This window comes from Pristiophorus japonicus, chromosome 11 (assembly GCF_044704955.1).
Source record: "Pristiophorus japonicus isolate sPriJap1 chromosome 11, sPriJap1.hap1, whole genome shotgun sequence".
Classification (NCBI taxonomy): domain Eukaryota; kingdom Metazoa; phylum Chordata; class Chondrichthyes; family Pristiophoridae; genus Pristiophorus; species Pristiophorus japonicus.
Genome location: NC_091987.1, coordinates 69,045,307 through 69,072,757, shown reverse-complemented (window position 1 = coordinate 69,072,757; position 27,451 = coordinate 69,045,307). Strand labels below are relative to the sequence as shown.

General features: G+C 44.8%; 1 protein-coding gene across 2 annotated transcripts in view; it reads right to left on the bottom strand.

The window, feature by feature from the left end:
• The window catches only part of trim45 (tripartite motif containing 45), a 32,803-nt gene extending 5,744 nt beyond the window's left edge, over window positions 1-27,059 (bottom strand). The window contains exons 1-4 of one of the 2 annotated variants that reach the window (XM_070893492.1): window positions 25,798-27,059; window positions 24,001-24,737; window positions 8,910-9,039; window positions 4,135-4,249 (exon numbers count right to left, since the gene is read on the bottom strand). In XM_070893492.1, the coding sequence (XP_070749593.1) occupies window positions 4,135-4,249; window positions 8,910-9,039; window positions 24,001-24,737; window positions 25,798-26,276 (1,461 nt within the window). In that variant the 5' untranslated portion in view covers window positions 26,277-27,059. Of the gene's footprint in view, window positions 1-4,134; window positions 4,250-8,909; window positions 9,040-10,354; window positions 11,553-24,000; window positions 24,738-25,797 lie in introns of those variants that run through there. The other variant, XM_070893494.1, reaches the window with a different exon arrangement.
• Between the last annotated feature and the right edge of the window lie 392 nt (window positions 27,060-27,451).

Here is a 27,451-nt window from a genome sequence, read left to right as displayed (position 1 = left end):
CATCACCCTTCTTCTGAAGGCCAGTGAAGCAGAACTCGAGTTACCCTTTCCACCTGGCCTTGCTGCAGCCCACTCATGTCCGTTGCCTCACCCAGTGCAGATCCCTCTATACATGAGCCTCTAAATAATGTGTAGTGCCAGTTTCTGCGCTGGTGTCAGCAAGTGACAGATGCAGTGATGCGGTGTCTTACATAAGAACATAAGAATTAGGAACAGGAGTAGGCCATCTAGCCCCTCGAGCCTGCTCCGTCATTCAACAAGATTATGGCTGATCTGGCCGTGGACTCAGCTCCACTTACCCGCCCGATCCCCATAACCCTTAATTCCCTTATTGGTAAAAATATATCTATCTGTGATTTGAATACATTCAATAAACTAGCCTCAACTGCTTCCTTGGGCAGAGAATTCCACAGATTCACAACCCTCTGGGAGAAGAAATTCCTTCTCAACTCGGTTTTAAATTGGCTCCCCCTGTATTTTGAGGCTGTGCCCCCTAGTTCTAGTCTCCCCTACCAGTGGAAACAACCTCTCTGCCTCTATCTTGTTTATCCCTTTCATTATTTTAAATGTTTCTATAAGATCACCCCTCATCCTTCTGAACTCCAACGAGTAAAGACCCAGTCTACTCAATTTATCATCATAAGGTAACCCCCTCATCTCCGGAATCAGCCTAGTGAATCGTCTCTGTACCCCCTCCAAAGCTCGTATATCCTTCCTTAAGTAAGGTGACCAAAACTGCACGCAGTACTCCAGGTGCGGCCTCACCAATACCCTATACAGTTGCAGCAGGACCTCCCTGCTTTTGTACTCCATCCCTCTCGCAATGAAGGCCAACATTCCATTCGCCTTCCTGATTACCTGCTGCACCTGCAAACTAACTTTTTGGGATTCATGCACAAGGACCACTATTTGAAGGGGCTGCTCCTGAAATTCTGGCTGCACTTCAGTCCCACTCTCCTGATCTTTGGGCACCCTGTGCGGAGGGGAGCGGGTAGGTCCGAAGGCCTCCTCGTAGGACTGCTCCTGGGCACGGCCAAGGGTGCCATCAGCCGGTCCAGGCAGCGGGCGGTCGAGGGGGTCATTCAACCTGACTGCCTGCCTCTCTTCCGCTCTTACATCCGGTCCAGGGTGTCCTTGGAGATGGAGCACGCGGTGTCCACCGGTACGCTCGCGGCCTTCCGCGAGAGGTGGGCACCGGAGGGACTGGAGTGCATCATCACGCCCGGCAACCAAATTTTAATTTGATTTTACGTTTTTTAAGTTTAATTTGTTTTAATTGCCGGTGCTTTTAGTGTCCCCCTCTCCTTTTATAGGGGGCACTGGAAAAAAGGAAAAATTTGATTTTAGTGCCCAAAAAAAAAACCACAAAAAACCCCCCAAAAAAAACAAAAAAGGGCCTTGTAAATGTCTTGTGTGTGTCATCCAGGTCGGGTGGCACGGATACATGTTTTATGTTTTCGCAGGTAAACTCAAAAGAGTTTCATGCACAAGGACCAAAAAGAGTTTCATGCACAAGGACCCCCAGGTCCCTCTGCACCGCAGCATGTTGTAATTTCTCCCCATTCAAATAATATTCCCTTTTACTGTTTTTTTTCCCAAGGTGGATGACCTCACATTTTCTGACATTGTATTCCATCTGCCAAACCTTAGCCCATTCGCTTAACCTATTTAAATCTCTTTGCAGCCTCTCTGTGTCCTCTACACAACCCGCTTTCCCACTCATCTTTGTTTCATCTGCAAATTTTGTTACACTACACTCTATCCCCTCTTCCAGGTCATCTATGTGTATTATAAACAGTTGTGGTCCCAGCACTGATCCCTGTGGCACACCATTAACCACCGATTTCCAACCCAAAAAGGACCCATTTATCCCGACTCTCTGCTTTCTGTTAGCCAGCCAATTCTCGATCCATGCTAATACATTTCCTCTGACTCCGCATATCTTTATCTTCTGCAGTAACCTTTTGTGTGGCACCTTATCGAATGCCTTTTGGAAATCTAAATACACCACATCCATCGGTACACCTCTATCCACCATGCTCATTATATCCTCAAAGAATTCTTCCTCCGCCTCCTCTTCTTCCCCCCTCATGCACATCGGTGCCCTCAGGGACAGGCTGCTTGGGTGCTTGCTGATTATCTGAAAGCAGAAAGGCACAAGAGTCGGGTTACGGAGAGGGGAGTGGGGCAGGAAGGCATTTAGCATGAGTAGCTTGAAAGTGACAAAAGATTGTGGGCTGCGAGTGGGATTTGAGAAGGAGGATTAGGAATGGCCCCAAGGGGATTAACGTCGCTGGTGACCACGACTCAGCACCCAGTGATCTCCAGCATTTATGTCTCCAGCTGGCTCAGCTCTTCAATGTGGGCTTTGTCCCCACCTGTCAGCTCCTGCTCCTGATGATTATGAGCAATCTTAGTCTACAAGAGCAAGGGAAGTGTGTCAGTGAATGTGGTGCAATGCGTTTGGGTGATGTACCTGCCATAGTTGAATAGCTGTCATTGTATGCAAGGTGTGAAATGTAGGTGTGAGTGTTGATCGGTAGAGATGGTTGGTGGGTGAGTGCTAGGGGTGTAGTGCATTGAGCAGTGTGTGAAGCTTGTGGTACAGATGCTGTTATGTAGCATGTGTCGAAGCCTTCACTCACCTTGACCCATCTTGTGAGGTCGTTAAACTTCTTCCTGCACTGGGTGTGGATCCTGGGGACCACAGTGCTGTCCGTGATGTGGTCTGTTATCTCCGTCCACATATTGCGGCAGTGTTGGGATGAGAGCCTCCTGGCAGTTGGCAGGTACAGGATCACCTGCCTTTTCTCTACCGCGAACACCAATGCTTTCAGAGCTTCATCGGAGCAGCTACGGGCTCTCTCCCTCCGTTTCTGGTCTGCCATGGTTCCTACGTTTGGTTTACTGCTGGGGCAGCTGAACAACACAACAATCCTGGCAATGAGGTGCGACAGCATCAATTAACCTCTCCTGTGGCAATCATGACTTGCAATCAGACTGCCCCCGATATTGGTCCAGCTTTTTAGTGCAATGCCAATCAGCTTGAGTTTTTAGACTAGAATCATGACTACAATCATTTTAGAGGAGTTAGCACAAATTTTGTGGCATCCTAGATGATTTTCAGGTGGCGCAGCTTAACCTTTTTTTTTTTAAATTTAAAAAAATTGCCCATTTCTTAGCTGTAACTCATTTCTAGCCCCAGGGGTTAATTACTCTGCACTATTATGGAGCACTGGTTAGTGTGTTTTTGTTAACTTCCTGTCTGCACTATTTTAATGCAGGCATTAACTATTTTAAAATAAATAGATTATTGACTGGAATTAATTGGCGCAGAGATTAACATGTTAACCAGTGTGCTAAAAAATAAGAGCAGAAATTAAACCCTGGGGACTGAAATTCCTATCTTCATCAATTTTGGTGAGTTAAAAAGTGCAGGTACAGCACTTTTTTTTCTCATCTACTTTCTCATTAAATTAACAAAGATGGAAATTTATGCCCCAAGGAGATTTACACATACCAATTTTTGAATCAACCAGCAACAGTTCAGAAGATTAATGCTTGGAGAGATCAAGAGCAGGATTTTATTAGGAGAAAGTTCCAAGATACTGCAAATGATTCAGTCACACAGATACAAAAACATTTATATCCTGCCTGCTTTCTTCTTCTAGGAGGGAGGAGCAACAACACCAGCTGCTTTTTACTCTCTGGCTGCAAAGGTTGCAATGCTGTAAAAGAGCTCACTGAATTAGTCCAGCTGAGAACGAAGAGGGGTCAAATGGCCGACTCCTGCTCCTATTTTTTGCGTCCTATTTCTTAAATAACACATACTTCATTCCCAGTAGCAGTGACCCCAAAACCACACTGCTTCAGATTTAATGTCCCTGCTGCACTTTGTGAGCCAAAAGTATATGGGAAATGTACATTTTACAATCAGTTATGTATTCTGGGCAAAAACATACAACTGGACATCGCATTTCAAGATCTAGAGAAAATATTCTTAACTAGCCTATCAGGGATGTATTCAAACCCAAGTCGCAAAGGCACAAGGCAAGTGATCTAATGCAATATGCCAATAGAATTTATACCCTTTTCAGTCATCATTTTACTGACCTTCATCTCCGGTTAACTCACCTGTACATGCTGTCCCTTCACACAGACACATGCTACATACGAGCCGGCTACCCGGGGAGTGTATGTAAGACGATAAGTTCCATCATTATTGTCCTGCAGCATTGCCTTGAGACTGCTGCATGAAATAACAGAAGACCAAAATGTTCATCACAGCTGCTTTCATTCAGTTAACACGCACATGTGCAAACGCACACAAAGAAGAAAGAGGAAAGCACAGGATTGTTCCTGAGTTTCTATGACTGAAAATGTAATGGCAATGAAAGCAACCAGTTTGAGATGTAAAATGGAAGATTCCCAAGGGATGCTGGAGTTTAGTTCAATATTTCCAGCACTGACTCCACCATAAATTGTAGGGCGAGATAAATTAAATACAATAGCCTGTTCAGTTGTGCAACTCCCATGTAATAGGAGTAATTTCAAACATAGCATATGGTAAATGTGCATGCTTGGAAGCAAAAGGTGACCTTGGACCTATGATTTTCAAAGCTTTCCACTATTGGGGGGTTTGGGTTTCTTCACCTCATGTCTGGGTCTCTTGTAGAGTAATTTTATCATTGTATCATGCGACTACTAGGATGGTAGAATGTGAATTAGATGTATCGTGGTCTTTTTTTGTCTAGCAATTCTTTAGTTCTAATGATCTTCTGGAGGAACCTGTGGAGACACCCAAAGAAGGGAGCAAAGCCAATGAGATGAAAGCATGACTTATTGTTTGCTTTTAATGGCTGAGTATTATCTACAAGAAATGCTTAAACAAGGAAATAAGTGACTGGGACGGCATCAACCATGAATTATTAAACTATACCTTTAGTAATAGTGTAATAAACATAGGCAGAAGTGCCCATTAACTATAGTATAAGGAACACTTCATTAACTGTAAAGTGCTTTAGGATGTCCGGTGGTCATGAATGGCATTATATAAATACAAGTCTTTTTTTTAAGAAGATAGCATCATCATAGGCGGAAGGACCTAATATTCCAGGTCCCGAACTACATGTTGAGTGGAAGATGCCTGTGCATGGATTTTTTTTAACGTGTGGTGGCCGTTGCACACCAGCCACCACATGGGCTGGACAGAGCTAGGCCTTTATCCAGTGGCAAGGATTAACCAAGAGGACTGAAAACCAGCTCCGCTGCACGGACCTAGTGCGCACACATATCGCAGTGTGGGCTGGCCCGTGCTGCCCCTGTGCCCTCGCCTCTTCTGGGCCCCGCACTCACGCCTCTCCTGGGCCCGATCACGTTGCTCCATGATCATTCGCCGCTCCAGCATCACCGCTCCTGCTGTACCTGTCCACGATCCAATCAGTGACCTGGACCTTGGTGACGTCCAATCCAGTCGGCCTCTTCACAGCTGTCGCTCTCCAGCACGCGCTGCACCTTGAAGTGGTACGCTCCTTTCAAGGCCCCGACCTGCTGATGGTCCTTGCAGGTCGGGGCCACCGCGCCAAATGCCGGTAGGAAGATAAGTGGTTAATAAAACTACTCCTCAAAGAATAAGTGAAAAATTAAGTCAGGAATTATCTTTGAAGTAAACAACTATGACTGTTTATGTAAATAGACTGTTTTCAAAAGGATTTAGGAAGAGATACTGGGACATGTATCTTTGATGTAGGCAAACTAAGGTGTATAAAAGGAACATGTCTTTAAACAGTTATTTAGAGAGCTCAAAGATAGATACAGAAATAGTTAATTAAAAAGGGAGAAAGGGATAGACCGTGTAATTACAGGCCAGTCAGCCTAACCTCGGTGTTGGGCAAATTATTGGAAAAAATTCTGAGGGACCATATTAATTGTCATTAAGACAAGCACGGATTCAACAGGGACAGTCAGCACGGATTTGTTAAGGGAAGATCGAGTCTGACTAACTTGAATGAATTTTTTGAGGTGGTAACAAGGAGGGTCGATGATGGCACTGCGTTTGATGTAGTGAATATGGATTTTGGCAAGGCTTTTGACAAGGTCCCACATGGCAGACTGGTCAGAAAAGTAAAAGCCCATGGGATCCAAGGGAGAGTGGCAAGTTGGATCCAAAATTTGCTCTGTGGCAGGAAACAAAGGGTAATGATTGATGGGTGTTTTGTGACTGGAAGGCTGCTTCCAGTGGGGTTCCACAGGACTCAGTACTTGGTCCCTTGTTTTTTGTGGTATATATCAATGATTTAGACTTCAATGTAGGGGGCATGATTAAAAAGTTTGCAGATGATAAAAAAAATTGTTGTGTGGTTGATAATGAGGAAGAAAGCTGTAGACTGCAAGAAGATATGAATGGACTGGTCAGGTGGGTAGAAAAGTGGCAAATGGAATTCAATCCTGAGAAATATGAAGCAATGCATTTGGGGAGGGCTAACAAAGCAAGGGAATAAACAATAAATGGTAGGATACGGAGACATGTAGACGAATAGAGGGACCTTGGAGTGCATGTTCACAGATCCCTGAAGGTAACAGGACAGGTAGATAAGGTGGTTAAGAAGGCATAGGGATTTACTTTCCTTTATTAGCCGAGGCATAGAATACAAGAGCAGGGAGGTTATGCTTGAATTGAATAAAACACTAGTTAGGCCACAGCTAGAGTACTGTGTGCAGTTCTGATCATATTACAGGAAAGATGTGACTGCACTAGAGTTGGTATAAAGGAGATTCCAGGACTGGAGAATTTTAGCCATGAGGAAAGATTGGATAGACTGGGGTTGTTTTCATTAGAACAGAGACTGAGGGGAGATTTAATTGAGGTATATAAAATTATGAGGGGCCTAGATAGAGGAGATAGAAAGGACCAATTTTCTTTAGCAGAGGGGTCAATAACCAGAGGGCATAGATTTAAAGTAATTGGTAGGAGGATTAGAGGGGTGTTGAGGACAAATCTTTTCACCCAGAGTGTGGTGGGGGTTTGGAACTCACTGCCTGAAATGGTAGAAACCCTCATCACCTTTAAACAGTACTTGGATTTGCACTTGAAGTGCCGTAACCTACAAGTCTATGGACCAAGAACTGGAAAGTGGGGTTAGGCTGGATAGCTCGTTTTCAGCCAGCAGACACAATGGGCCGAATGGCCTCCTTCTCTGCCATGAGCTTCATTGATTCTATGAAATTGAAAAGCTACTCTCTACAGAGTTAAATAAAGTCTGCTCTGTATACACCCAAGTGTCTCGTGCTTATGCAAAGCATGTCATTGTGTACCATTTAAAAAAAGATTTGATAGCGCCTTTCACGATCTCATTATGTCCCAAAGCATCTAACAGCCAATTAACTACCTTTGAAATGTAGTCACTGATGTAATGTAGGAAACACAGCAGACAATTTGTGCACAAGCTCCCACAAACAGCAATATGATAATGACCAGATAATCTTTGTTTTTTTTCTAAAAAGTAACGTTGATTGAGGGATAAATAAGAGCACCAGGGTAACTCCCCTAGTGCCATGGGATCTTTTACGTCCACCTGAGAGGGCAGACGGGGCCTCAGTTTAATGTCTCATCTGAAAGACAGCATCTCCGACATTGCAACACTGGAGTGTCAGCCTAGATTTTTGTGCTCAAGTCTCTGGTGTTGAACTTGAACCCACAATCTTCTGACTTGTATGGGCCCAAGTTTCGGGTGGAGTTGCTCCTATTTTTTTTTGGAGCAACTAGGTTAGTTTGGAGTATCTTAGAAATCGCAATTCTCAGCATTTAGTTTGCTCCAGTTCTAGCGAGTTAGTTTAGTTTCGTTTTAGTTCAGTTTTGTTTTCCAAAAGGGGGCGTCGCCAGCCACTTACGCCTATTTTGCAAGTTTAGGCACCGAAAAGTTACTCCAAGCTAACTTAGAACGGAGTAATTGTTGACTTTTGTACGCTCAGAAAAACCTTACGTACACTTTAGAATTAGGCGCAGGTAAGCCAGAGATTGGGGGGGGTGCGAAGGGAAGTTAGAGGGAAGTTAGGGGATTTTCCAAAGCATTAAGCACTTCACTTTTAAAAATAAAGAACCATCATCAATAATAAATGATAAATAAGTCAATAAATAAAAAGTTTCTACCTCACCTACCCGTTCGGGAGCACCGGGAGCCCAGCCAGGGCTCGGGGCTGCATGCTGCAGGCTGGAAATCAGCACTCTGCCCGCTCCAGGAGCCAATTCGGCCAGGGCTAGGGGCTGCATGCTTCGGGCCCCTCCCACACAGCCAGCAGCACACGCACACAGAATCTGGGGGCCAGGAGCTACTGCGCACTCACGCAGACTCCATTGCGCATGCGCACAGCTGCCGGCGCTCTTTTTGGCCCAGGGTTGTAGCTCTGCCTACCGGCTGTTGTGCTGCATCGTGCTGACTGCTGAACAGGCCTGCTGCACTCGGAGAATCGCGAGGTAAGTTTTTGCCGCACTTTTCATTCCACAAAATAGGTGGGCTTCTCGGAGCTACGCCATTCTAGTGGATATCGGAAACTTGGGCCCGATAATTCTATTAGAAAATCAGGTAGAATGCTTGTAGATACAAAGCAGCAGAAATTCTCCTCCCAATAGATGAATCATTTGAAAGGTGCGTTTCAAAGAATCTGTACATGAAATGCTCTTTCTGGACAGTAATTAAGTAACAAAGTTTTAAATTTGACTTGTGGAATGTATAGTTCTGAAGAAAATCAGATCTGGTTTAATCGAGTCAGATTAACTTGGATCAGATGCAAGGGATGGAAGCTGTCGAAATTAGCTACTCGATAATCTTAACCGACTTTACAAAGCAAGACAGCTACATTTTGAGAGACATTAATTTATGGTCCAGTTATCTCTTGGAGAAATTACCCACCTTTCTTTGTTCTTCTTGTTGAAGATGCTAACCCGAATGGATTCGCCTCCTCTCCCCATTTGCTGCCCCGATTGGTCATTACAGACCAGTACGAATACACTTGGTTCATCTTGTCGAGCCACATGGAGGCCTGAATTTGAGCAAATTGGAACTGCATTATGCAGAATACACTAGACTTGTGACTTTACAGGAATACCGGATGTATTTATTTAAATACAACACTTAAAACCACATTCCCACTGCCCGCACACCCCTCAAGGTATACAACACATATAAATCACAAAGGCACCAGTGTGACTCCATGAATAGTGAGAAGCAGGTTTGATTCCCACTCCTGAACTCAACTACACTTTCGCTGGGAGGTGCTGTGCAGAGGAGTGTCTTCACACAGGCCAGTATCAGAAGCAAATCAGCTCGCTCTCCAGTGGCTGACTGGAGCATGAACAGAAAGTTGCCAATCAACTCTCTTAACTACAGTTGGCTGCTTGGCCTCAGGAGGCTAAAAGAATGCAACTCTATTCTCACCTTCCCACAGCCAAACAGCATTATTTAATTTATTGCCATCCCCAACTGCACTCTCCCCAATGTACCAATATCCTACTGAAAGGGTAGCACAAATAGTCCTTAGAATCCTACCCATGCCACTATGAGGTGAACAGAATTACAGAGGACAAATGGCTAATCACTTTTCTTGTGGGCAAGTACCTAACTTCTGGTCAGTCGCAGTAAAGAGCAAAAACAAAATGGCAACATACAGAATTTCAATTCAGCGATTAAAATCTTTCCCAAGCCACTCAGATCTAACACTTATAAAGCTATTTACCGTGGCTAACAAGGAAACTTAGGGATAGCGTTAAATTCAAGGAAGAGGCATTTAAATTGGCCAGAAAAAGCAGCAAACCGGAGGACTGGGAGAAATTTAGAATTCAGCAAAGGAGGACAAAGGATTTAATTAGGAGGGGGAAAATAGAGTATGAGAGGAAGCTTGCTGGGAACATAAAAACTGACTGCAAAAGCTTCTATAGATATGTGAAGAGAAAAAGATTAGTGAAGACAAACATAGATCCCTTGCAGTCAGAATCAGGTGAATTTATAATGGGGAACAAAGAAATGGCAGACCAATTGAACAAATACTTTGGTTTGGTCTTCACAAAAGGAAGATACATATAACCTTCTGGAACTACTAGGGGACTGAGGGTCTAGCGAGAAGAAGAAACTGAAGGAAATCCTTATTAGTCAGGATATTGTGTTAGGGAAATTGATGGGATTGAAGGCCGATAAATCCCCAGGACCTGATAGTCTGCATCCCAGAGTTCTTAAGGAAGTGGCCCTAGAAATAGTGGATGCATTGGTGATCATTTTCCAACAGTCTACCGACTCTGGATTAGTTCCTATGAACTGGAGGGTGGCTAATGTAACACCACTTTTTAAAAAGGGAGGGAGAAAGAAAACGGGTAATTATAGACCAGTTAGCCTGACATCAGTAGTGGGGAAAATGTTGGAATCAATTATTAAGGATGAAATAGCAGCGCATTTGGAAAGCAGTGACAGGATCAGTCCAAGTCAGCATGGATTTATGAAAGGGAAATCATGCTTGACAAATCTACTAGAATTTTTTGAGGGTGTAATTAGTTGAGTGGACAAGGAAGAACCAGTGGATGTGGTGTATTTGGATTTTCAAAAGGCTTTTGACAAGGCCCCACAAAAGAGATTAGTGTGCAAAATTAAAGCACATGGTATTGAGGGTAATGTATTGATGTGGATAGAGAACTGGTTGGCAGACAGGAAGCAGGGATAAACGGGTCGTTCTCAGTGACTAGTGGGGTGCCGCAGGGCTCAGTGCTGGAACCCCAGCTATTTACAATATACATCAAATGATTTAGATGAAGGAATTGAATGGAATAGCTCCAAGCTTGCAGACGACACTAAGCTGGGTGGCAGTGTGAGCTGTGAGAAGGATGCTAAGAGGCTGCAGGGTGACTTGAACAGGTCGGTTAGTGGGCAAATGCAAGGCAGATGCAGTATAATGTGGATAAATGTGAGGTTATCCACTTTGGTGGCAAAAACATGAAGGCAGAATATTATCTGAATGACGGCAGATTAGGAAAAGGGGAGGTGTCATGGTACATCAGTCATTGAAAGTTGGCATGCAGGTACAGCAGGCGGTGAAGAAGGCATGTTGGCCTTCATAGCTAGGGGATTTGAGTATAGGAGCAAGGAGATCTTACTGCAGTTGTACAGGGCGCCTTAGTGAGGCCTCACCTGGAATAGTGTGTTCAGTTTTGGTCTCCTAATCTGAGGAAGGTTGTTCTTGCTATTGAGGGAGTGCAGCGAAGATTCACCAGACTGATTCCTGGGATGGCGGGACTGGCATATGAGGGGAAACTGGATCGACTGGGCCTGTATTCACTGGAGTTTAGATGAATGAGAGGAGATCTCATAGAAACATATAACATTCTGACTGGACTGAACAGGTTAAATGCAGGAAGAATGTTCCCAATGTTGGGGAAGTCCAGAACCAGAAGTCACAGTCTAAGGAAATTTCTGTTTTCCTGCTCCACTTGATACCATGGGTGAAATTCACGCAAGCAAATTTGCAGCTAAAAAAACCTCTGACCCATACAAATTCTTGATGGGAATCTCCTGTTGGTTTTAACATAAAAAGAAAAAAATATATATCAGTATGTGCATTGAGCTAATAATTTACTAGCTGTTCATGAATTAATTCAGTGTAAGCCCTTCTTTTAATTCTGCACACAAATTAAACACACTTATTTGGGCAATACACTAAGAACAGTCAATTAAATTTTTGACTCTCCGGTTCACCCTATCCCGGGACCAGTGCGCCACAGTTATCAGTGCGTACGCCCCAACACTCGACGCAACAGATGAGGCCAAAGAGGAATTCTACTCCAGCCTCGAACAATCCCTGTCCCGCGTCCCTACGGGCGACAAACTCATCCTCCCCGGCGACTTCAACATCAGAATCGGTCAGGACACAGACCTCTGGGGAGGTGTGATCGGCAGAGAGTGGGTAGGGAAAACCAACTCCACCTGTACCCTGCTCCTGACAAAATGCCTAGAACACGACCTTGTTGTCACCAGCACCTTGTTCTGCCAGAGGGACAAGTACAAGGCATCATGGCAACACCCTCGCTCCAAGCACTGGCACCTGCTCGACTAAGTCATCTTCCGAGTGAGGGACCGCAAGGACATGTGCATCACCTGTGCCATGACAGGAGCCGACGACTGCTGGACGGACCATCGCCTAATCCGATCCGTCATCAACATTAATATAGTCCCAAAGCGACGACGGCAACAGAAGCAATGGCGCAGAAAAATCAACGCTGGGGCACTCAAATATCCAGTTACGACAGCCCTATACAGTCTCACTGCCAACCTGGCAACCCTCGATGACCCAGAATGCCCACAGTGCTTCGTCTGCCCTCCAGGCCACCATAACCAGCACCTGCGAAGAGAGGCTCGGTCACTCAACCAGGATTGATTTGATGAGCATGACCAGGAGATCTAGGAGCTAATGAACCACAAGCGCAAGGCATTTCTGAACTGAAAGCAGCAATCCAATTCTGGAGCATCAAAGCAGCTCTACAGATAGCTGAAGGCCGAGGTCCAACAAAATACTCGTGACCTAAAGAATAGATGGTGGGTGGAGAAAGCACAGGACATCCAGCAGCTGGCCGACAGCCGTGACATGCGAGGATTCTTCACCGCAGTTAAGTCCACCTACGGCCCAAGCACCCAAGGCCCCAGCCGACTGCTGGCCAAGAACAGAGAGACACTCATCAAGGACATCGAGGCAGGCAGGGCCCTCTGGAAGGAGCACTTCAAAAGATCTCCTTAATCAAGACTCTGCCTTTGACATGAGTGTCCTCGACTCCATCCCGCAGCATGCTATCCGCCACCATCTCAGCAAAACCCTAGCTCTGCATGAGGTAGAAAAGGCCATCCATCAGCTCAAGAACAAGGCACCAGGAGCAGATGGAATCCCCGATGAGGTACTAAAGTATGGTGGAGAAGCACTATTGGCATGAATGCATGACCTCATCTCTCTTATCTGGAAGGAGGAGAGCATGCCGGGAGATCTCAGAAATGCCGTAATCGTGACCATCTTTAAAAAAAGGGGACCAGTCTGACTGCGGTAACTACAGAGGAATCTCCCTGCTGTCGGCCACTGGGAAAGTCATCGCTAGAATCCTCCTCAGCCGTCTTCTCCCTGTGGCTGAAGAGCACCTCCCATTGTCACAATGCGGATTCCGTCCATTAAGGGGTACAACGGACATGATCTTCACCACACGACAACTACAAGAGAAATGCAGGGAACAGCATCAACCCTTGTACATGGCCTTCTTTGACCTCACAAAGGCCTTTAACACAGACATCCATGAGAGACTATGGAGTGTCCTCCTCAGTTTCGGTTGCCCCCAAAAGTTTGTCACCATCCTCCGCCTGCTCCATGACTACATGCAAGCCATGATCCTGACCAATAGATCCACCACAGACCCAATCCACGGCCGGACCGGGGTCAGGCAGGGCTGCATCATTGCGCCAACACACTTCTCAATCTTCCTTGCTGCAATGCTCCATCTCACTCTCAACAAGCTCCCCGCTGGAGTGGAACTAAACTATAGAACCAATGGCAACCTTGGAGGCTGAACTCCAAGCCACCATCAACATCTTCACCGAGGCGTACGAAAGCATGGGCCTTACACTAAACATCCGTAAGACAAAGGTCCTCCACCAACCTGACCCCGCCACACACCACTGCCCCCCCGGTCATAAGAATCCACGGCATGGCCTTGGACAATGTGGACCATTTTCCATACCTCAACAATGGCAGACATCAACGGTGAGGTCCAACACTGCCTCGTGTACCAGCGCAGCCTTCGGTCGCTTGAAATCTGGCACCAAGCTTATGGTCGACACGGCAATAGTGATACCCGCCCTCCTATATGGCTCAGAGATGTGGACCATATACATCAATTATTAAGGATGTCATAGCAGTGCATTTGGAAAATGGTGACATGATAGGTCCAAGTCAGCATGGATTTGTGAAAGGGAAATCATGCTTGACAAACCTTCTGGAATTTTTTGAGGTTGTTTCCAGTAAAGTGGACAAGGGAGAACCAGTTGATGTGGTATATTTGGACTTTCAGAAGGCTTTCGACAAGGTCCCACACAAGAGATTAATGTGCAAAGTTAAAGCACATGGGATTGGAGGTAGTGTGCTGACGTGGATTGAGAACTGGTTGGCAGACAGGAAGCAAAGAGTAGGAGTAAATGGGTACTTTCCAGAATGGCAGGCAGTGATTAGTGGGGTACCGTAAGGTTCTGTGCTGGGGCCCCAGCTGTTTACATTGTACATAAATGATTTAGACGAGGGGATTAAATGTAGTATCTCCAAATTTGCGGATGACACTAAGTTAGGTGGCAGTGTGAGCTGCGAGGAGGATGCTATGAGGCTGCAGAGTGATTTGGATAGGTTAGGTGAGTGGGCAAATGCATGGCAGATGAAGTATAATGTGGATAAATGTGAGGTTATCCACTTTGGTGGTAAAAACAGAGAGACAGACTATTATCTGAATGGTGACAGATTAGGAAAAGGGGAGGTGCAACGAGACCTGGGTGTCATGGTACATCAGTCATTGAAGGTTGGCATGCAGGTACAGCAGGCGGTTAAGAAAGCAAATGGCATGTTGGCCTTCATAGCGAGGGGATTTGAGTACAGGGGCAGGGAGGTGTTGCTTCAGTTGTACAGGGCCTTGGTGAGGCCACACCTGGAGTATTGTGTACAGTTTTGGTCTCCTAACTTGAGGAAGGACATTCTTGCTATTGAGGGAGTGCAGCGAAGATTCACCAAACTGATTCCCGGGATGGTGGGACTGACCTATCAAGAAAGACTGGATCAACTGGGCTTGTATTCACTGGAGTTCAGAAGAATGAGAGGGGACCTCATAGAAACGTTTAAAATTCTAACGGGTTTAGACAGGTTAGATGCAGGAAGAATGTTCCCAATGGGGAAGTCCAGAACCAGGGGTCACAGTCTAAGGATAAGGGGTAAGCTATTTGGGACCGAGATGAGGAGAAACTTCTTCACCCAGAGAGTGGTGAACTTGTGGAATTCTCTACCACAGAAAGTAGTTGAGGCCAATTCACTAAATATATTCAAAAGGGAGTTAGATGAAGTCCTTACTACTCGGGGGATCAAGGGGTATGGCGAGAAAGCAGGAATGGGGTACTGAAGTTGCATGTTCAGCCATGAACTCATTGAATGGCGGTGCAGGCTAGAAGGGCTGAATGGCCTACTCCTGCACCTATTTTCTATGTTTCTATCAAAGCACTGGAGAAATACCACCAGTGCTGCCTCCGCAAGATCCTGCAAATTCACTGGGAGGATAGATGCACCAATGTCAGTGTTCTCGATCAGGTTAACATCCCCAGCATCGAAGCACTGACCACACTCGACCAGCTCCTTTGGGCAGGCCACATTGTCCACATGTCCGACACGAGACTCCCAAAGCAGAACTCAGAACTCCTACACGGTAAGCGTAAACCAAGTGCAGACAGCTGAAGGAGCATGCGGCGAACCAGACTCCCCACACACCCATTCCTTCAATGACTGTCCCACCTATGACACAGACTGTAATTCCTGTATAGGACTGTACAGTCTCCTGAGAACTCACTTTTAGAGTGGAAGCAAGTCTTCCTCGATTTTGAGGGACTGCCTATGAAGAATTCAGAATAAACCCTACCTTTAATTCTGCACAAAAACTAAACACACTTATTTGGGCAATACACGGAGAACAGTCAATTAATTTTTTGAGGAAGTGACATTTCAACCTTACAGAATGATGTACTTAGATGGGAGAGGAGAGGGGTTTACAGTGATATAGTGGCTCAAGATCATGGAAGGATTTAAAGACATGGATATGGATGTTAAATTTAAAAGGTAGTGGAAATCGATGTAGGTCAGTGAGGATAGGGGTTATAGGTGAGCAGGACTTAGTGCGAACAGGATATGTGAAGCAGAATTTTGGAAAATTTGGAGTTATACTGACTGGAAGATGCGATGCCATGAAGGAGAGTATTAGAATAGTTGAGCATGATCAGCATCATCATAGGCAGTCCCTCGGAATCGAGGAAGACTTACTTCCACTCTTAACATGAGTTCTTAGGTGGCTGTACAGTCCAATACAATAACCACAGTCTCTGTCACAGGTGGGACAAATTGTCATTGAGGGAAGGGGTGGGTGGGACTGGTTTGCCGCACACTCTTTCCGCTGCCTGCACTTGGTGACGAGATTCGAGGAGCTCAGCGCCCTCCTGGATGCACTTCCTCCCCTTAGGGCGGTCTTTGGCCAGGGACTCCCAGGTGTCGGTGGGGATGTTGCACTTCATCAGGGAGGCTTTGAGGGTGTCCTTGTAACGTTCCCGCTGCCCACCTTTGGCTCGTTTGCCGTGAAGGAGTTCCGAGTAGAGCGCTTGCTTTGGGAGTCTCGTGTCTGGCATGTGAACAATGTGGCCTGCCCAGCAGGGCTGATCAAGTGTGGTCAGTGCTTCAATGCTGGGGATGTTGGCCTGGTCAAGGGCACCAACGTTGATACGTCTGTCCTCCCAGGGGATTTTACGATCTTGCGGAGACATCGTTGGTGGTATTTCTCCAGCGACTTGAGGTGTCTGCTGTACATGGTCCATGTTTATGAGCCATACAGGAGGATTGGTATTACTACAGCCCTGTAGACCATGAGCTTGGTGGCAGTTTTGAGTGCCTGGTCTTCAAACACTCTTTTCCTCAGGCAGCCGAAGACTGCACTGGCGCACTGGAGGCAGTGCTGGACCTCATCATCAATGCCTGTTCTTGTTGATAGGAGGCTCCCGAGATAAGGGAAGTGGTCCACGGTGTCCAGGGCCGCACCATGGATCTTGATGACTGGGGGACAGTGCTGTGTGGTGAGGACAGGCTGGTGGAGGACCCTTGTCTTACTGATGTTTAGCGTAAGGCCCATGCTTTCGTACACCTCAGTAAATACATCAACTATGTCCTGGAGTTCAGCCTGTGTGTGCGCAGGCGCAGGCGTCGTCCACGTACTGTCGCTCGACAACAGAGGTTGAGGTGGTCTTGGATGTGGCCTGGAGACGGCGAAGGTTGAACAGGTTCCCACTGGTTCTGTAGTTTAGTTCCACTCCAGCGGGAAGCTTGTCGACTGTGAGGTGGAGCATGGCAGCAAGGAAGATTGAGAAGAGCGTTGGGACGATGACGGCAACATACTCAGTTGAGTATGAAGGCAACATATGTTTGTACGAAGGCTACAGGAACTGAACGAGAGCAGAGACCAGCAATGTCACTACAGGTGGAACTAGGCAGTCTTAAGGGAAACAGGGTCAATGTCAGCTCAGGGTCAAACCGGATGTCAAGGTTATAAATAGTTTGGATTAAACCAAGACTGTGGCCAGGGAGGAATGGAATCGATGTCAAATGGACATTTTTGACAAGGATGAAAGATTACAACCAAAGACAAAGACTCCAGTCTTCCAATGTTAAACTGGGCGAAGCTATGACTCATTCAGGACTGGATGTCAGACAAGCAGGCAGACTACATAGAAGCAGAAAAAGATCAATTGAGGCGATTGAGAAGTACAGTTGAGTATTATTGGTATACATGTGAAAGCCAACTTCCTGTAGCAACATGTAGATAAGGAAGAGGATCTTCTCAACTCTCGTGGCCTCACTTCTCCTACCGAAAATAAGGCCATCTTTGACCATTTCTTTGTATCGCTCTCCACCCACAAAACCCTTCCCTCACCCAACCCTACTTCCTTCTGTGTTCGCCCCGGAACAAATTCTCTACCAACTCTCTTACAACGACACTTACGAAATCCCAACTGTCCAGCCTTTGGCCTTCCATTCACCATGACAAATCTGCAGCTACCAATTTGCTCAATCATGCCCTCACCACCCTCACCTTTGATACCCTCGTCCCTATTAAAACAATTACACTCTCTCACCCTGGCTGTTCCCCCTGGTACAGCCCACATCTTCGCTCCCTCAAGTCCAAGCGACACAGACTTGAACGGATGTGGCGGACAACTGGTTTAGCCATTCACCGCTAGATCTGGCTGAACCACATAAAGCATCATCAGGTCCGACTCTTCTGGAATGCAAAGATAACCCCTGGCTTCTTTTCTCTACTGCTAACCATCTTCTTAAACCCCTTTCCCCTCTCTCTTCCACCCTCACCTCCAACAAGTGTGAGGAGCTCATTAACTTCTTTGTCTCTAAGTATGAGACCATCCGATCAGCTGCTTCTGCCATTTGCCTTCCTTCTCCTAGCCCACCAGGCTAAACTTCCTCTAAGGCTCCTCTGCCCTAGCCCTGAACTCACATCTTTCTCTCCGATCTCCCCGCTTGACCTCTCCACGCTCATCTTGTCCACGAGACCCACTTCCTGCTCCCTCGATCCTATTCCCACTGAACCACTGACCACCCAACTTCCTTTTATGGCTCCCATGTTAGCTGATATTCTTAATGTTCGCTCTCCTCAGGTACTGTCCACCTCTCCTTCAAATCTGCCGTCATCACCACTCTTCAAAAAAACAACCTTGATCCCTTCGTCCTTGCAAACTACCGCCCCAACTCCAACCTCCCTTTCCTCCCCAAAATCCTTGAATGTGTTGTCACCTCCCAAATCCGTGTCCATCTTACAGGGAATTCCATGTTTTGAGTCCCTCCAATCAGGTTTCCGCTCCTGCCACAGTACCGAAATGGCTCTCATCAAAGTCACAAATAATATCCTTTGTGACTGTGACAAATATAAACTATCCCTCTTCGTTCTTCTCGACCTGTCTGCAGCCTTTGACATGGTTAATCACTCCTTCCTCCTCCAACGCCTCTCCACCATCATCCAGCTGGGTGGGACTGCACTCGCCTGGTTCTATTCTTATCTAGCTAATCGTAGCCAGAAAGTCACCTGCAATGGCTTCTCCTCCCACTCATACATCATTACCTCTGGTGTCCCCCAAGCATCTATCCTTGTCTCCTCCTATTTCTCATCTATATGCTGCCCCTTGGTGACATCATCTAAAAACACTGTCAGTTTCCACATATATGCTGACAAAACCCAGCTCTACCTCACCACCACTTCTCTCGGCCCCTCCGTGGTCTCGAAATTGACACACTGCTTGTCCGACATCCAGGACCGGATGAGCAGAAATTTTCTCCAATTAAATATTGGGAAGACCAAAGCCATTATCTTCGGGCCCCGCCACAAACTCCATTCCCTAGCCACCAACTCCATTCCTCTCCGTGGCATCTGGCTCGGACTGTTCGTAACCTTGGGGTCATATTTGACACTGAAATTAGCTTACAACCACATATCCGCAGCATAACTATGACCGCCTATTTCCATCGCCGTAACATTGCCCGTCTTCGTCCCTGCCACAGCTCATCTGCTGCTGAAGCCCTTATCCATGCCAGTTACCTCCAAACTTGACTATTCCAATGCATTCCTGGCTGGCCTCCCACATTGTACCATACGTAAACTTGAGATCATCCAAAGCTTGGCTGCCCGTGTCCTAACTCGCACCAAGTTCACCCATCACCTCTGTGCCTGCTGACCCACGTTGGCTCTCAGTTAAGCAATGCCTCAATTTCAAAATGCTCACTCTTGTTTTCAAACCACTCCGTGGCCTCGCCCCTCCCCATCTCTGTAATCGCCTTCAGCCCCACAACCCCGCCACCCTCCACCTCCCCACTCTGCCCAAGATATCTGCGTTCCTCAAATTCTGCCCTCTTGAGCATCCCTGATTGTAAGTGACGCAGCTATCAGCAATACACAAATATAATCCATTTGGGTAGATATAAAAGATAATGAAGGATCAATCACACTAATAGTGGAAGGGAGGTGGAGGAAAAAATATGCAAAGTAAGGAAATGAGTAAAAAGCATAGAATAATAATCATGGGGGATATCAACTACCCTGATATTAATTGGACTGAAGAGGTAGGTAAAGGGGATAAGGGAATGGAGTTCCTGTGTGTGTACAGGACTCCTTTCTAACCCAATATGTAAAAAGCCCAACAAGGCAGGATTTGCTATTAAATAGGAAATGAATTAGAGCAGGTAAGAGAAGTAATAGTAGGGGAACATTTAGGCAATAGTGACCATAATTTAATATGCTTTACGATGGACATCTCAAAGTGCTTTATAGCCAATGAAGTACTTTTTGGAGTGTAGTTACTGTTGTAATGTGCGAAATGAGAGAAGGACATAAGTATGACAAAACCAGGTTAATAGATTGGAAAAAAGCTGATTTTAAGGGTTTGAAAATAGAACATGGGAAAATAAAATGGGCAACAACATTGGCAAACAACAATGTAGAACAGCAATGGGAAACATTTAAAACGGTATTCAACAGAGTGCAGGAAAAATATATTCCACTAAAAGGAAAGAACAAACTAAACACTAATGAAACTCCATGGATGAATAAAGCCATAAGGGAACAATTGAGGGTAAAGAAAGAGGCATACATTACGCACTTAGATAGCAGGGGAGTGCATGATAAGCAAGAATACAAAGAGATTAGGAGAGAAGTCAAAAAAAAATTAGGACGGCAAAGAGGAACTATGAAATTAGATAATCAAGGAACAAAATAATAAAATATTTTACAAATATAATTAAAAAAAGGTTGGGATGGGAGTAGGGCCAATAAGACATAGACACGATAATACCACAGGCAACGATAGAGAGATAGCAGAAATATTAAATAATTATTTTGCTGCAGAATTTACCAGCAAGATAGAACAGGTGGACACAACATTGGATGATTGGTAATGAGATAAGCGCATTTAAAATTAAGAAAGGGGATATATTAAATAAACTAAATCAAACACAAAGAAGATAAAACCCCTGGTCCAGATGGATTGCATCAACACATTTTAAAAGAATCTAGGGAAGAGATAGCAGAGGCATTACTACACATATTTAATAATTCGTTAGAAAAAGGTGAAGTGCCAGAGGATTGGCAGATAGCTAACGTAATACCTATATTTAAGAAGGGGGATAGAACACGTCCAGGGAATCTGTGATAGGAAAAATAATGGAAGCCCTACTTAAAAGGAGAAAATAGAACATCTAGAAACCAAAAAAAAAAATGAATAGTCAGCATGGATTTCATAAAGGGAAAGTCTTGCTTAACCAACCTTGTTGAATTTTTTGAAGAGATAACAGAGAAAGTAGACAATGGTAATGCAGTAGATGTAATTTATCTAGATTTTCAAAAGGCCTTTGATAAGATGCCCGATAATAGACTGATGAACAAAGTCAGAGAATGCAGAGTCAGGGGACAAGTAGCAGAATTGCTAGCTAGCTAGTTTCAAGAAAGCAGAGAGTATGAGTAAAGGGTAGCTAGCCACATTGGCAGAAGGTGGGTAGTTGTGTTCCACAAGGATCAGTGCTGGGACCACTGCTGTTCACAATTTACATTAACGATTTAGACTTTGGAATCAAAACCACAATTTCTAAATTTGCAGATGACACCAAATTGGGGGGGTGGGGATAGTCAATACTAAGGAAGACTGCAACAAATTACAGGAGGACAAGAATAAACTTTCAGAATAGGCATAAAATTGGCACAGTTTGAGTTATTACATTTTGGTAGGAAGAATAGGGAGGTCACGAGTCTAGGTGGGGTAGAGGAACACAAAGGGATCTCGGAGTACAAATACACAAACAACTAAAAGTTGCGACAGAGGTTAGCAAGGCCATAAAAAGAGCAAATCAAGTACTAGGGTTTATTTCTAGAGGTATAGAATTGAAAAGTAGGGAAGTTATGCGAAACCTGTATCAAATCTTGGTTAGATCACTAATGCATACAGTTCTGGGCGCCATATTATAAAAAGGATATAGAGACACTGGAGAGGGTGCAGAGAAGATTTACAAAGATACTCGAAATGCAAGGATATATATATCAGGAAAGGATGAACAGTCTGGGTCTCTTTGCTCTTGAGAAAAGGCGGCTTAGGGTGACCTAATAGTGGTCTTAAAATTATGAATGGTTTTGATAAGAGTGGATACAGAGAGAATGTTTCCACTTGTGGGGAAGAACATAACTAGAGGCCATCAATAGAACAATGGCCTGTTTCTGTGCCATATATTCCATGTAATAAATCGCTCAACCAACCATCGGTGTCCGTGCCTTCAGCTACCTAAGCCCCAAGCTCTCAAATTCCCTCCCTAAATCTCTCCGCCTCTCTATCCTCATTTAAGACACTCCTTAAAACCTACATCTATGACCAAGCTTTTGGACATCCGCCCTAATTTCTCAACTGGCTTGGTGTCAATGTGTTGTCTTTTAACACTCCTGTGAACCGGCTTGGGATGTTTTACTATGTTAAAGGTGCTATATAAATACAAGTTGTTGTTGTTGTTGTGTTGCTGGACTAAGGAAAGTTTCTTGAAGAACTCCAGAGATGACTGTGAGGGGTTAGGAAGAGAACCTATTGCTGGAGAAGCACAAAAGAATGGAATCATGTGGGCAGTCAGATGAAGCTGAACAATGGAAGAGAGACATTGGAGGTCTGCTGAGGCACTCTACAGAATGGGCTAGATAAAATGGACACTTAGATGAAACTTGCTTTGGATAAATGTTAGGCACTGTTCATTGCAGAAAAAAACATGGGTAATTAATCTACTCTCTGAATAGTGTTGAACAAATTGGGGGTGGGGGGAGGGGGGGCAGACTCAACGTGTCCAGTCATTCGGGAACATTCAACAAGCTAAATAAACTGGTGAACTATATTGCTACATCAGTACAGTGCAAGTCAGAGGATGGCATGCTGAAACTATACAACTCTCTGGTCAGACCGCATCTCAATTACTTTGTCCAGTTTTAGTTATAAGATAAACATTCAAGTAGTGCAGAGAAAGTCATGAAGCTTACAGAAAGTGAAGAGCATGGGTGTGAATGATGAAGAATGACTTCAGAAACCTTGGCTTTTCATCCTGGAAAGGAGGGGTCAGAGGTCATCTTGTAGAGACATGCAAGATAGTTAATGGAACAGAAAAGGTAAACCCGGAATATTACTTTAAATTAATGTGAGTAGAACAAGGGGACACAGGTTCAAACTAGAAAAGGGAAAATTTGAGAGAGAGATCAGAGGGAAGTTTATTTAGACACAAAGAATGATCACTTTGGTGTCAACCTGCATTTTTTCTTCTACCAAGATCCTGTGCCAATGGAATAAAAACAGAAAATGTTCAGCGGAACCTGGCTCTGATGATAGATCATCAACCTCCCTCTCTCCACAGATGCTGCCTGACCAGCTGAGTGTTTCTAGAATTTTGTGTTTTTATTTACAGTATTTTACTTTGTTTGTTTTCCTGTGGTAGTGGTGCCTGCTCCACTTTGCCAGATTTCCATGTTTCCCTTTCCACCTGCCTACCCCTTTGACCATTCATACACTCGGTGTCTCGAACTTTTTCTATCAGTATGTCTCCTATTGTTTCATGACTTTACATAAAGTTAACTATAAAAATATGCATTATCCTCCATAAACAGTAAAGTGAAATGACAGGCGCCATCATACAAGATTTCAACCCAGGCCCTCAGATCCGACATATTTATCAAAATATAATGTTTGTGTCTGCAGCCTTAGGCATTGGCTTTCTGAGTGTTGAAATGTTGGCTCCTGTCCAGATTTTCTGATTGAATCCAGTGATTTGTGTTTCTACTGTGAACAACATGATACTCCTTTTTCCTTCCATCATGATAGTACACAGCTACCCAGCAAATGTGGAACACCAAGGTCGTCATAACTTACCTTCATAACACCTTCAGCATGTTACCACCCTGTAACCACCAGCATTGCCTGTTGTTCTCTATCATAGACCTCCCAATTGACGGCCCTCACCTCATACTTGGCACTCCCTTTCTACTCTGCCACAACCCCACTCTGCCACTTGCACCGAGGCCTCCAACCCTCACAGCACAACCAAATCTACGGGAGATGCATAAATAATTCAAAAACTTTAAAGAAATTCAATACTTGAAAAGTTAAGTTTGTCTTTCTCTCTTACCTTCACCCTGAAGAACACACTTGCTGGGATCAACTGCCTTTGTGACAATGATTCCGAACACCTCAACCCCATCGCACTGTCCTGCTCTCTCCTGCGGTTGGAACCATATCCCATCATCCTCTCCAGGGTGCGTGCTGTAACTAACCTTATTCAGCTGTTTCAGTCGGTTGACTACCACACATTTGGTTAGTAGGATTTCCGCATGAGACCCACTGGTCAGCAAGTGCTCGGTGAAATCCACTCCAGTCTTCATATCCGCCAGGACCTGTTCCAACTGGATCTGCTGCAGATACAGGGAATCCTCCTTCTGGACTCTCAACTCTTCCAGCTCTTTCAAAAGTCTGTTCCGATGTTTCTCTAAAGCCCGGATATAATCCTCTGTAAAACTATTAATTTCTTCAGTTATCACTCTCAGCCGCTCATGTACTAGCTGCCGAGTATTGCCAATCTTTTGCAAAGTCTCCTGCAATGCACCAATGTGTGGCTGTGCTTGCTTCAGAAGCTCCCTGATGAAACTGCCATGTTTGTTGATGACAGTAGCAATAAAGTCACAGTTATGGTCACGATGATCCACCATGCAACAATCCCTGCAGACCAAACGATCACATGTCTCACAAAATAGTCTCAGTTCCTCTGCATGATGAGCAGAGCACATGATGGGCTTCACCATTCTCTCAGTTCCACCTTGTAGCTCCTTCAGGGCCACTGTGTTGTGAGAAGCAGTCATCCTCTGCCTCCTGCAGGAATGATGAGTTTTACAGCTTAAAAACTGATGAGCACCAACCATGGTTATTTTCAGTTTTAACTAGATTAATTTAATTGTAAAGTGGCTATGCCTCATATCAGTTTGAAAAGTGCAGCTTACTTAATAATCTTACCCTTATTTAATTACATTATATGTCAGGACATAAAATATTATAATGAAGTGACATCTATAGGGGGTACAGAAGCATTGTGGTTATGTTAGGTCCGTGCAGCAGAACTGGTCTCCAGTCGTCTTGGGTAATCCTTGCCACTGGACCAAGACCTAGCTCTGTCAAGCCCGTGTGGTGGCTGGTGTGCAACGGCCACCACACATTTTTTTTTTAAAATTCACGCACAGGCATCTTCCACCCTTCAGGATGTAATTCAGGTCCTTCATAGAAACACCTGTGAACTCATCCTTTTTTGGCATGGAAGCAAGTCATCCTTGTTTTGAGGGACTGCCTGTGAGTGAGGGTTATGATACAGGACTAGTAATCCAGAGACGAGAGTTCAAATCTCACCACACAGCTGGGGGATTTAAATTCAGGTGATTTTTTTTTTAATCTGGAATTTTAAAAAGCTAGTATCAGTAATGGTGACCAGAAACGACTGGATTGTCATAAAAACCTATCTGATTCACTAAAGTCCTTTAGGGAAGGAAATCTGGCATCCTTGCCCAGTCTGGCCTATACGTGACTCCAGACCCACAGCAATGTGGTTGACTCTTAACTGCCCTCTGAAATGGCCTAGCAAGCCACTTCGTTGTAACAAATGGCTGTGACAAAGTCAGCACCATGGGAGTAACTTCACCACAAGGACTGCAGCGGTTCAAGGCAGCGGCTCACCACCCACTTCTCAAGGGCAATTAGGAATGGGCAATAAATGCTGGCCTTGCCAGCGATGCCCACAACCTGTTATCGAATAATTTTAAAAAATTAGATCTCTTTCCTACAATGGTATAGTTCACTAGAATCATTGCACACAATAAATAAAGCTTTGAAGATGCATACAAGGGGAACCAATAAAATCCTAATCACTAGTCCAGAGTCTTACCTGTGTGCTTTGGAGCAGAAGTCACAGAGATTTGCTGAACAGATGTGACACCTTCTTTCAGCATTTCCATCGTTACAAAGATCACAGACTAACCTGTAGTCGGGTCTCTTCAGACTCTCCAGTAAAACCTCATTCTGAATCAGATGGTTACTAGTCAGCCCTGGCGCTCCAGCAGCCGGTACATGCACCTCACAGTCACAGACTGGGCACAGGATAGAGGCCCCGGGCTCGGAGCAATCTAATGATCCCCCAGATCCACACTCAACCTCCCTCTGAGTGCGAGGGACAGAGAACTGCTCCAAGCCGCTCACACAGCCCAGACAGAACGTGTGCAGGCAAGGCAAGATCTTCGGATCGGTGTAAAAGTTTTTACAAACCAAACACTTTGTCCTGCAGCTCCGCAGAGATTCTGAACTTGTCGAGGGCGGTGCAGCAGTTTTAGCAGAGTTATTTCCCAACGTTTCCTGATTCTCTGACATTTTTGGAAATTTACAGAAAAATATGCAAAACTAAATTTAATTCAATTTGCTCAATCCCAAGTGCATTAAAAAAACATCTCAACATCCCCAAAAAATCCTCCAGCATCCTAACTGGTTGATATTAATAGTTTAATGAGATTTAAATCTGAATCCTTAAATACATCAGTTCGTCACTTGACTTACTCCAATGGTGCCTATTGCTCTGCGGGCACTAAAATATGTATTTCATAATTTAAAACTCCCCACCCATTTTCTACTATAATATCCAATGCAGATATCTAATGAAGATTATTAAGTATTTAAGAAATGTGTCCAGTCACAGTATATTAATCCACTTTTATTTTTAATTCTGGTGTCAAATGATCAAAGTGTTCGATCACTTTGTAATTAATGAATTTCACAGGCACTGCTCGATATTACAATGTAGGTCACCATATAACATCAAACGGCACCACCCGATTTCCCCTTTTACTAAATATAAATCAAACTTTCCCTCGTCTCCATTCCGAACACATTCCTCGTTCTTCACTCAACCAGAACCACCAATCCCGACAACTTTCCGTAACTTTTTTTCCTTCAGGTTTTCCCCACTGAATATTGTTTAAATCCTCATGGCATAAAGTCAGACTGTGCTATAGTTATGTAACTCCGAACGCTGTTAGTCTGAACTGGGGCTTCCAAATCCAAGAAAGTTTCCAGCAAAATAAACTCCCAAATTTTTCGTCCAAACTCGTCACTTTCAATCACAGGCCAACTTCTCTTGTGATTGACTGCCAGACAAGGCCAACCAACAGCTTACACGCCCAGGTCAATACACCAATCTGCACCAGCAAGGCGGGATTAAAATACTCAAACATTGGCTCTGAGACAAGAGTTTTCTTCAAGGTTCAATCTGCATCGGCTGCAGGTACTGCCAGTTCAGGTTTGGAAGACTCGTGTCAAGGAGCCTATCCAGTCCGTGTGTCTTTACAAAGGTCATTTAAACCTGTCAAGTTTGTATAAATGTAAAACATCGCAAATATTGGAAATCGGCAACAAAAACAGAAATTGCTGAAAATACACAGCAGGTTAGTCAACATCTGTGCAGCAAACAGACCAGTCAACATTTCATTCGGTGTCAGCCTTGGCTCAGTTGGTCGCATTACACCTCAGTCACAAGGTTATGGATTCAAGTC